The sequence below is a fragment of the Dasypus novemcinctus genome, chromosome 2 (assembly GCF_030445035.2).
Source record: "Dasypus novemcinctus isolate mDasNov1 chromosome 2, mDasNov1.1.hap2, whole genome shotgun sequence".
NCBI classification, from domain to species: Eukaryota; Metazoa; Chordata; class Mammalia; order Cingulata; family Dasypodidae; genus Dasypus; species Dasypus novemcinctus.
In genome coordinates this window covers 95,931,374-95,943,512 of record NC_080674.1, presented here as the reverse complement: position 1 = coordinate 95,943,512, position 12,139 = coordinate 95,931,374, and the positions used below count along the sequence as shown (strand labels likewise).

The window sequence follows — 12,139 nt, the reverse complement described above, 5'->3', positions numbered from 1 at the left end:
GCAAGGAGAAATAAAAGAAGAAGCTTAAGGAATAGTGTCATTCAAAAACATTCATGGGGAAATAAGATCGGATGATCTCTCTAGCTATTTACAAGGTTTCCCTACTACATTTTTTTGGTATTTAGCTTAAATTCTATCATTTTCTAAATCATTATCTTTAAATTTCCTGGTAATCAACTCTCATGCATATGTTACTTTGATTGTACCTTAGCTGGAATTTTTATTCATATCTCAATTTTGTTTTATTTTGTGTTGTTTTTGCTTCACAGTCACTTCACAACCTTCTTCTGGCTTATGTTTCTCTTAACTTCATTTGCCAACATGGCCGTACATTTGAGCACTGGGTTGTAAGTTTCCTAAGGAGAGAGAATTTGGCACGTGTCATAAACCATGCACTTGATACATGTTAGATGAGGATAATGAAGATGATGTGGCAGATGCTGACCTTTCTAGTAATCTATTTTCCTTGAAATGATTGTATTTGCCTCAGTAACTCAAAACATTTCCTTTTTTTTTTTTTTAATAGTTCTAGCAAGACCAAACGATTTCCAGATTTTGATATTTTCCACTCCCAAATTAAGAGTTTAACTGAGAAGCTGGAAGTCAAGTCCTTCAGGTCATTGCCCATAATAGTGAAATTCCAAATGAACTGGCATATGAAAAGTCGCCAACTCCTGAAAACTATCTCAGATTCTTCTACCAGATCTCTTCTCACCTCTATTCTCAGAATGGCTGGTTTGTTATGAAACTAATTCTTTTCTAGGCCAAGTTTCCTTTGAACAGGGTGCAAAGGCATATGATCCTGTGGATTAGAAGTGGGTTGTCATCAAAATGATATAGCTCTGTTCTTCTCCGTTCCTTTCTTGGAATGGCTGAGAACAGACTTGCTAAGAGAAAAACTTGTTGGCGTTTGGGAGCTGCCAGGTTTCAGAAAGCCCAATTATGTCTTTTTTGAACTTGCATCTTCTTTAATAGAGATTTTTTTTCATTTTCAACATTTCTTATAGTTTTTAATTCAAAAAGAGAAAAGGTTTACTCATGGATGTGCTGCCTAATTGTGATGGTATTGAAGCAGCCACCAACTGGCCCTTATCCTATAGTAAGTACCCCCTTTTATTGCCCAAGTCCCTAAAATTCCACCATAATTTATGCCTTTGCTTTGTATCATTCTACTAGAGCACTAGCCTTGTTTATGACTCAACATCTATTATTACTACTTCTTGATACAAATACCTAGAAGTTCCCAATAAAAATCATGCCTCCTCCATTCTGGAATAGCAGATTCTACCTCAGTTTTGGGACTGTTCCAATCAGTCTAGACCAATCTCCTATCTAAGGGAATTGGTTCAGGTGTAGGCACATAGCCCAAAAGGAGAGATGGTTGGTGGTAGGATGTGAGGTCTGTGACTTCACTTTTATTTTGTTTCACATTCATTAAGAGCCAACTGGAGTCTGTGGATATAAATGAACTAGTGGAAGACAGAAAAGAGAGAGAATGACCAATTGGGCCTTTGGTGATATTCTTTGAACATTGGGTTAAGCCTCACTTGAACTCAGTGCTACCTTTAAACTTTTCAGTTTTACACAGGCCAATAAAATCTCCTTTCTATTCAAACATGTTTGAGTTTATATTCTGTTACTTGCTAAAGAAAAAGATTTCTTGGCTTATACAAGGGCAAAATAGTTTTGTTTTTTTTCTTTTCAACCCTCTGTAAATTTGGAGTTCCTACCATGTATCTTGCATCCCTTTGTAAATTTGGAGGTTTGACCATGTATCTTGATTCTGCTACTGGTCACCTTCCTGTTGTTAATTATAGGTTTTCCTTCCATACTTCAATTTTACTTTCTCTACAAGACCAGACATTTAGTATATTGTTACTCCCCATTTTCTCTTTCTCTTGTGTTTTGTTGTGAAAATTCATAATTTTAATTCTCTTTTAGAATAGGCCCCTTCAATTTCCAGAATCCTTCTACTATATATGTTAGAGCCCCCAGTTACGTTATCATCATCTATTATTACTGCTGTTTCAGTGCCAGAGTCTCATGAGATTAGCAGAAGCTTCTGGGCTCGCATTTTAGCTTGACTTCTCCCTCCACTCAATTCTGCCTTCCCTCTTTGATGGGTATGGATCCCAAGGGCACTCCCTAATAATCATCCTGCATAGTAGTCTTCTTCCTAGAGAATCCAAAGCATGACAGAGGTAACCCTCTTTAGGCAGACTGATTTTCCATGGGTTCCTCCCTAGTTAAAATAAAATAAAACATTATATTGAGGCTCACTTTTGCACTATTCTTCTGAGGAATCAACTATTCAGTTATACTCGAAGAGTCGATGGTCAACTAGGGAGGTTGAGTCATCCCAGTAAAGGATAGGAAAGGGAGGAAATCAGGGTAAACCACTATGTTTGAGACACTCTAATCAAATTTATTTGTTTTTTGACATATTTATACACCCATGGAAGCATCAACACAATCAAAGGAAGATAACGAACACATCCAGCATCCCCCAAAATTTCCTCATGGCGCTCCATCCCTATGCAACCATTGATCTTCTTTCTGTCACTATACATTTGTTTGCATTTTCTAGATATTATATAAATGGGATTATATTGTATGTATTCTTTTTTTAAAAAAAGTCTTTATTTGTTTTCTTCCCCTCCCCCTCCCTGCCCTGCTGCTTTTGCTGTCTATGTCCATTTGCTGTGTGATCTTCTGCATCTGGTTCTCCCTTTTTGTCTTCTTTTCTCATCTTTCTCTTCTAGGATTCACTGGGATTTTTCCTGAGGACCTCTGGATGTGGAGAGAGGTTCCCCGTCAATTGTGCCACCTTAGTTCCTGGTCTCTGCTGCCCTTCACCTTAACTCTCCCCTTCATCTCTCTTTTGTTGCATCATCATCTTGCTGCGTGACTCACTTGTATGGGCACTGGTTCACCATGTGGGCACTCACACGGGTACTTGGCTCACCATGTGGGTACTCGCCTCACTGTGCAGGCACTTGGCTCGCCATGTGGTCACTGGCTTGCCACAGAGGCATGCATTCTCTTCTTCTTTTTCACCAGGAGGCCCCAGGGATTGAACCCGGGTCTCCCATATGGTAGGCAGAGGCTTTATCACTTGAGCCACATCTGCTTCCCTGTATTTTTTTTCCTGCCTTCTTTCACTAAGAATTATTGTTTTGAGAGTCATTCACATTGCAGTTATCAATAGTTCATTCCTTTTTTACTCCTGAGTAGTTTTCCATTGTATAGCTATAGAATAATATGTTTATGCGCTCACCTCTTGGTGGATATTTGGGTTGTTTTCAGTGTTTGGCTATTATAAATAAAACTACTGTGAACATTTGGGTATAAATCTTTATGTAGACATATGCTTTCATTTCTCTTGTCTAAGTACCTAAGAGTGGAAAGGCTGGATCATATGGTAGGTATATGCTTATCCTTTTTTTTTTTTAAGATACTGGGGGCTGTGTATTGAACCTGCGACCTTGTATGTGGGAAGCTGGTACTCAACCACTGAGCCACATTGGCTACCCTGCTCATTTGTTTTGCTTGTTGTTTGTTTTTGTTTTTTTTTTTCATGGGGCACCAGGAACTTAACCCAGGACCTCCCATGTGGGAGGTGGGCACTCAACCACTTGAGCCACATCTGCTTTCTATGTTTAACTTTTTAAGAAACTGACAAGCTGTTTTCCAAAGTGCCTGTGTCATTTTACATCCCCACCAGCTGTTTATGAGAGTTAGTTTCTCCACCTCCTCATCAATCCTTGGTATGGCCAGTCTTTTAAAATTTTGGTCACTCTATAGGTGTGTTGTGGTATCTCATTTTGGTTTTAATTTGCATTTCCTTATGACTAAAGATGTTAAAATCTTTTCATGTGATTACTTGTTATTCATGTATCTTTTTTGGTGATGTGTCTGTTAAGATATTTTGATCATTTTTAAATTGGATTATTCTCTTATTAATTTTGAGGGTCATTTTAAAAATAATATATTCTGGATACAAGTCCTTTATCAAATATGTACATCGCAAATGCTTTCTTCTGGTCCATGGCTTCTTTTCATTATATTAACAGTGTCTTTCATAGAGCAGAAGTTTTAAAATTTTAAGTCTAATTTATCAATTTTTAATTTTATAGATCATACTTTAGTGTCATATCTAAGAAATCTTGGCATAACCCAAGGCCACAACATTTTCTGCTCTGTTTTCTTCTACAAGTTTTACATTTAGGCCTATGATCCATATATTTTTAATTTTTTATATACTCCATTTTGAGTCAATTTTTAATATGGTGTGAGGTATGGAATGATATTCATTTTATCCTTTTTTTGCATATAGATATCCAAGTGTTCCAGCAACATGTTGAAATTGCTCATCTAATTTAAAATATGGAATGTGTAACTCCAGTGTAGACCATAGACGATCCCAGCATACTCACTCTTAGTGCATGTTAAAAATGCAAATTTCTAGGTCTCACACCAGCCCTTTTGAATTAAAATCTTATGACAAATATCCTAAGCGATTCTTGTGGACACTAAAGTTGGCATAAAACAATTATTCTTTATTAATGCTTTACCTCACATAGCACTGACTCCATCAGAGTCTGGAAAGACTATAATTTAGGAAAAGTAAGTCTCTATAGAATGTAAGAAACTCAGAATAGTTTCTATTTTATTTCTTTTTATTATGGAAAATTTTAGACATATAAAAATGGGTGGAATAGTATAATAAATTTTCTTGTAAACCCTCACCCCATTTCAGCAATGTTTGGCATTAAAAGCTATTTTTAAAACAAGAAGAAAATACAAACGAATTTTTGCTATTGGAGAAAAACTTCCAAGCTTAAAACTTTAAAAAAATGATGGGAAAAATAAAAAATACAAAAAATAAACAACTACAAAAAATCACAAAGTCAGAAATGGATATATTTGTCAACATAAATATTAAAACTTCTACATTTAAAAAACTCTAAGTAAGCTAAAAGATAAATAGTCTGGGAAATTTTTGAAAAGGACAAATAATTAACTTTTAATTTATAAAGAGATATAAAATGATTAAAACCCTGTTAAAAACCCATTAAGTGATCAATACATAAAGGGACAAAGGACATAAAATACAACATTGAGATTATATTAAAAGAATATTATGCAGCTGGTAAAATTACCTTTAATAATAATCTTCATAATGATGGGAGAATGCTTATATGTGATGAGAAAAGATAATTGTATGTTTCATATGTCTTTATGTGTGTAAATAAGGCTTAGGGGTAAGGCCCAAGAATCAACATGTTGTGGGATGCTACTTTCTAAACAATCGAATGAGCATGGATATATTGCTGCTATATTCAGAAAAGAAAAAACAACCAAGTATATATTTTTAAAGAAGAAAAAATCATAAGTGGGATATTTCCCTGGCAGAGACAGACCTTGGCAGAGAGTGCAAAGCTGCATGATGAGCAAGGAAAATATATCAGGAGGGTCTGAAAACACATTTTGCGTAGCAGCGCTTTAAATGGGAAGGCACAGGTAAGAGCGAGCTTCCTCGTTTGCAAGTCTTATTAGTGGATGAAAGCTGTCTCAGCATGGCAGAAGTGGACAGATTCTAATGGCTGGGTCTCAGAGTGTTCAAGTCCAAAGAGCCCCTTTTCTTAACTCAAAAAGTGAGGGACAGCACAGAGGAAACATCCAAAGCCTGATCAGGATAGACGATGGGATGTCTGTTTGTTCACAGGCTCTGTAACAGTGTTAGTTTGCATTTTTCCTCTTCCATCGTTCAGAAACTAAATCTAAAATATTTCATCAAATTGGAAACCCAGTCATATCTTCAGGGTTAGTACTTCTGAACTGAAATTGAACTCCTGCACTACAGTTCATATGATATTAGAACAATGTAACTTTTTGTTTTGAAGAAGAATGGCTTTAAAAGTCTCAAAAATAGGCTCTGCTAGTTCTTGGATATCAAGTAGCACTTGTAAAATTCCGTCCCTCAGAGGCTGACTTGGCCCAGTGGTTAGGGCGTCCATCTACCACATTGGAGGTCCGCGGTTCAAACCCTGGGCCTCCTTGACCCATGTGGAGCTGGCCCATGCGCAGTGCTGATGCGCGCAAGGAGTGCCGGGCCTCGCAGGGGTGTCCCCCGTGTAGGGGAGCCCCATGCGGATAGAGTGCGCCCAGTAAGGAGAGCCGCCCAGCACTAAAGGAGGTGCAGCCTGCCCAGGAATGGTTAGGCACACAGGAGAGGTGACACAATAAGATGACGCAACAAAAAGAAACACAGATTCCCGTGCCGCTGACAACAGAAGCGGACAAAGAAGTCGCAGCAAACAGACACAGAATATAGACAACTGGGGTGGTGGGGGAAGGGGAGAGAAATAAATAAAATAAAATAAAATAAAATCCCATCCCTAACTTTTGTGTAATTGTGAATAAATCAACGTTAATAATGAGAAATGTACAGATTGTACATCTCAGATTACACACAAATTCAGAATTTTTTAAAAAAAGCATTTTTTTTCTTTCCAATCTGGGGCAGGAAATCACATCAAGAATTGTATAAAGGATATTGAAAGACACTTACAGATTATTATCTGGGGCAATACATTAATTAATTAAAAAATATAAATTAGTAAGACTTGCGTGAGCTCCAAAGTAGTATAAAACATCCTGGAAGAAAGATTTATATGCTGGCTATTTAGACAGTTCTATAGTATTTTAGCTGCATGTAATATAGATTAACATTTTCATGCAGACTTCTTTTTTGATCAGGATTACAAGTATTATCATGAAAACCACTATTGAGTATCCAAAGCATGCATACCATAACTCATAGGCTAAACTAAAATTTCTGTCAAAAATATTTTCTCAGCCTGGCCAAGAGAATAATACAGAGTGATTTTGAACTATAAAAACTATGTAATTTCTAAAATAATGTAAGCAAGGGTTTCCTAAGGAGTTTAAGAAATAGATTAAGGATTGATTCCGGTTATTTTCACTATTTTTGTGGAGTCTCTTTTCCAAGCCAAGAGTTAAAACATAGAGCTTGACAATTATCATGCTCCTTAAGGAAGAACAGGATCTGAGTAATATCTGAAAGGATAGGACCAGACAAATAATGGGATGTTTCATTCTTTCATATCCCAAAGTATGGACTACTAGATTTCTCTGACTTGAAAGTCCTCACACATTAGTTTCACTTACTTAAATGTTTTAGTGTGAAGTGTATAAAAAGTAGAATAGAATGCAAGGTTAAAAAGTAGAATTATCAATGGAGCATTGAGCTTTGGAATCTAATTCTCCAATAGGAGTAGATGTCACATCCAAATTTCCAGGCATGTGAGTCATCAGCCTGCCATGTCCTTTCCACTTCACTTGTTGAACAGTTTAATAAGTACTTTAATAAGTATTTACAGAACCTTGTATTGTGAAGCAAGCGCTCAACCACCGAGCTACACCTGCTCTGGAGTACCATATATTTTTAAGTACCATAGATGTATATGACACAGTCTGCATTTTACATTTATGAAGCTCTGTTTTTGTGAAGATGGATTATCAGTAGGAAAAATATATAGCCAGTCAGCACTTTGAGATAGCTTTGATGGTGTGCTTAGCAAGATGAGCTTGATTTTTGCAACTACTTGGATAGTTCTAGGATACTTAAATCCTGTTACTTAGCTAGTTAATTTGGCACCTTCTTAGTTTCTATAATAAGATAAACATTGAAACTGAAACCCCTCATTTGATACTCATGTGAACACAGGTCAGTTAGCAATATGTGAGCCATTATTTTGCTTGACTTACCTGGTTCCTTAGGGTTGAATTATTGTATGGTCTGAATAATTTCCTAGTGAATGCCAAAGTTATGGCGCCTGTATCCATGTGCATTCAAATACTTTATCTTGTTTCATCTCACTGGAATGCCATGAGATATATATTATCATCCCCATTTTCCATATGATAAAACTGAAATAGAAATGCCACTTGCCCAAGGTCACACTTTTAGTGGAATTAGGACTATAACCCCAATAGTTTTGACTCCAAGTTCTTTCCTTCGTTATTCAATGGTGTGTGTTTTCCCTAATGGTTTTTGGTCAAGATAAACCATGTAACTCTTTTTTTTTTAATTTTTTTATGTATACTTGTTTTATTCATAATTTGTAACGTACTGAGATACCAAAGTATTTCTAATGATGATTTTAACAAAAAAATTTTAACCTCATCTTAAAACATCCACTGATCCATCTCATTCAATGGCAGTATATCAAATGTTAAAAGGAACATAAAAACAAACATGCACACAATTGCACAGTTTTCATAAAGGTCTATTTCATTATTGGTGGGTAGCGCATTTTAACAGTTAAATACATTTAAATAATGTATAAGTGACTGCACGACTGCAGCGTTGGTAACTAGATAACCAATTCAACTAGAAACCAGCTAACAAATAACTGTCTAAATATTTAAAATACAGCTCTTGTTTAGATCATCCTTTGTTTTGATCACCTTCTTGGGGTGGGGGAAAAGCCTGCTGGTCACAATGGAAGTATATTAAGGCCAAATCTTCTGATATCCATTCCCAGAGGTTTCTTCAGCTGGATTAAGCCTCCAACTCCAGGGCAAGCCCAAGTTTGTGGCCACCAGCATTAATGCTCTTCCCATCTACCAGAGCAGACAGCGTAAGCTTCACACCAGGCCTCAGAGTCTGAGTGTAGCCCACTCCAATTAAACTAGAGTTGTTGACTTTTGCAGAAATGGAAGCAGTCGGATCCAACTGATATTTAGCTGCAACGCCAAAACGAGTGCAGTTGGTACCTGATGTCCAAGCAAGGTTTACTGAGGTGTCAAGATCTTCACACACTTTCTGATAAATTGATCCTCCAAATTCTGTCCCATCATTGACATTAGTGTGTAGCTGAAAGTCTCCAGTCCTGTAGCCCACTGCAAAGTTATTCCTTGTCAGCTTTGATTTGGCATTGTCAAAGGTCATCTGGTAACCAGCTAGCCAGCCCTCATAACCAAAGACGGCTGAACCATGGATTGCAGGTCCAGCAAAATCAAAGTCAACATCACAACCGAGGTTTATACACTCCCTCTTGTAAGAAGACTTGATTTTACCACTTTTCTTTCCCGTGTTTGGTGAGAAGGTGGTATCAAATGTCAGTTTCAAACCTTGACAAATCTGGTCTTCAATTGCAATTTCTGTTCCCAGAGTGTTATCAGTGTTCCATTTTTCTGTGAAAGTGAGACCATACTCACACCATTTGTATTTGGTCTCCAAGGTCCCAGTAACTTTACCAGTGTCTGTATTAGATGAACCAGATGTTGAGAATTCCACACCACTGCACGACTTTGTTTTCACATCCAGTTTCACCAACCCAAAACCAAATCCTTTGTTGAAAATATCTCTGGCAGCTTTGCCAAGGTCAGCATATGATGGAGGAATACACATTGGCCGCGCGCAGCTCTGCCTGTAGGTCGCCATAGCGAGGCTGTGGGAAGGGGTGATCTGGTTGTCTCCTGAGGGGGGGCCGCCGCCGCCGCTCTGCTAGTAGCTGAAGCCGCTAGGCTACCTGAAGAAAAGGATACAGCTGCCGGGGCTGGAGGGCGAAGTCCATGTAACTCTTTTAATGCAGAAATCCCTCTAGTCTAAAGCAGGAATTTTAATACCTTGTCTAAATTTTACTGGCCATTTCAATACTGTATAGGAGCAGGAAATTATTCAATTCATGAGAAAATTCATGCACCTGTGGATTTCATATTTTGTGTCAGATGAATAGATGAAGTTAGATTTGATTTGCTCCATGACTAAACTTTAAAATTGGGATTTAAAATGGATATGTAATCTCACTCTGATTCTATTTCTCCTGTAATGCTGCCTAATGGTATGCAAGTCTCAGAAATATTTTTTAAGTAATAAAATGCCCTCTTATCCAATAACATCAAACTGAGATCTTTTCTGTTCACTTTTGTTAGACCTCTAACCTTTAAAGGTGAGTCAAGCAGCTGCAGAAAACCTGATCTTATTTTCTGCCCCTGGCAAGACTTTTTCAAGTTCATCTTTTTTCCCTTCTCTCAAAATCTGATGAAAAATGAAATGTCAGGAAAACAAGCTCTCAGGCTAAAAAAACTTGTGTCTGTCTCTGTGACAGATGTCAGTTTGAAAGGTTTCAGGTCACCTGTCAGAAGCGTGTCGGTCTGATCTGTACTCACAGCGACTGTACCTCACACCAACACTGAGTTCTGCCTTTAAAAATATCCTTGAGAAAGAATCAAATGATTTCAAGTCACTGCATTTACATTTTTTAACTCTGATTAATGAGACAAAGCGAGGGGAGAGACAGAAAGGGAGAGAGAAAGAGACAGAGGGAGAGGGAGAGGGGGAGAGAAAGAGACTTTTAAAAAGGACAGCTTGACCTTTGGGTGCCCCTGGCAGTGAACCAATCAGCATTCTTGTAATCCAAACACAGATGCCTGGAGCTAAACAAATCCTATACTTGTGAACAAGAATTCAGTTTGCTGTCAAAATACAGTGAGGAGCAGCTCAGTGCTTTAAACAAAATATCATGAATTGAAGTTTAAATGTTTCTGATTAATAGAGAAGAGTAACTTGGAGCAACATAATATCTTAGGGGTGGCACAAAAGTAACAAATATTTCCAAGAAAAATTCTATAAGCATTCATGTGTTTTTAAAAATCCTGCATTCTAACCCTGTCCTGGGCATAACTCCCTAATATTTTATGCCAGAAACATCACTGATATTGTACAAGTCAGTAGTTTGTAATGACTAATTAATGTGGTTGAACTCTGTTCTCTTTCAGGATTAGTTACACAATGTTTGAATTATTTATCACAGTGATTAAAAAAGTTTTTTCTTCTGTTTTTAATGACTTTTAACCATAGCCCAGACAATTTATGGATTGCAACAAGAAAATAAAAAGATGGATTTTGTTTCATCAGTTTGGGAGTAATCTCAGAGCTTTGCTCTGTAACCAAGAAGATAAAAGATTACAGCTCCAAAGTCAGGTTTGCCAAATCTACCACTCTAAACAAGAGGCCAGATCAGAAGAGATGAAAGAGCCGGTGGAATAAAAACCCCAGAAACTTTAAAAGCACAGTAGAGATGTTAGATTTTGTTCTTTGCTTGAAAGAGCTTTTCGGTATACAACACTTCCCTTCTTTCAAGGACGCACCCTTGACCTGAAATGAAGGTGTTTCTTGAAGATATGTTCAATGTATTTCTGTCTGGAACAACACTTATTTTTGTGTGTGGGTGGGTGGGAAGAAGTGTAGACCTGGAATGCAATTAGTTAGCTTGAAATAGACAGTGGAGAGTGGATTCTGGGCAATGATTTGTGTAATATCTGTGGTTGTTTTTTTTTTAATCTTCCACAGCTATGATTTAGTTCAGTGCTTCTCCAACTTTCCTGTGCATGTGAGCCTCCTGAAGATTCAGGTTCAGGAGGGCTGGGTGGGGATGGGGAACCTGAGCATCTGCATTTCTAACAGACACCCAGACAGTGTTGGTGTGGATGATCCTGGACCACATGTTGAGTGCTAAGATTTTCTGACTCTTCTCAATTCTCCCATAGGAGGGTGAGTCCAATACCCTAAGGCACCCACATAGTTCTAAGTTCAAGTGAATTATTTTATTTTAAAAATCTCCCTTCTCGCATGTATTTTGGTATGTTTATAATCTTTTTCTGTGTGTCTAGGACTTTGATCTGGTTTTAGGAGCTTTCAAATTTTAATATAATTGTAGTTACATTGTCCTGTAGTACCCTGCTCTATGACAAAGAAAGGTACAGTACAAAGATGGTAACAAAGTCAGGCTTTCTCAAGCTGCTCTTAAATCAGTCATTCACTAGATCCTGGTTTTGCTGACAGCATTTCGCACTCAACTAGGTAATCTCATTAATACTGACTGACTTCTCTTCCTTGAGATACAGGAATCAGACTGTTCAAAATCAAAGGGTTGAAGATCTTTTTAAGAATGCACTTAGGCTAAGAGGCACCCGGAGGAAAAACAGTTAAAAACAAGAATAGTCAGAACTATCAGCAGTGTTTAGACCCAGATAACCGCAAACATCCTGGAATTTACTTAACCATGTCTGATTTCCCAGTGAGTCATGTTTACATCTGTAGATG

At 37.5% G+C, this 12,139-nt stretch overlaps 1 protein-coding gene across 1 annotated transcript; it reads right to left on the bottom strand.

Annotated features, from left to right (window-relative positions):
* Positions 1-8,294: 8,294 nt before the first annotated feature.
* Positions 8,295-9,599, bottom strand: LOC101420466 (voltage-dependent anion-selective channel protein 2). The gene has a single exon (XM_012529890.4). The coding sequence runs from the start codon at positions 9,473-9,475 to the stop codon at positions 8,591-8,593; it is 885 nt and encodes a 294-aa protein (XP_012385344.1). The 5' UTR covers positions 9,476-9,599; the 3' UTR covers positions 8,295-8,590.
* Between the last annotated feature and the right edge of the window lie 2,540 nt (positions 9,600-12,139).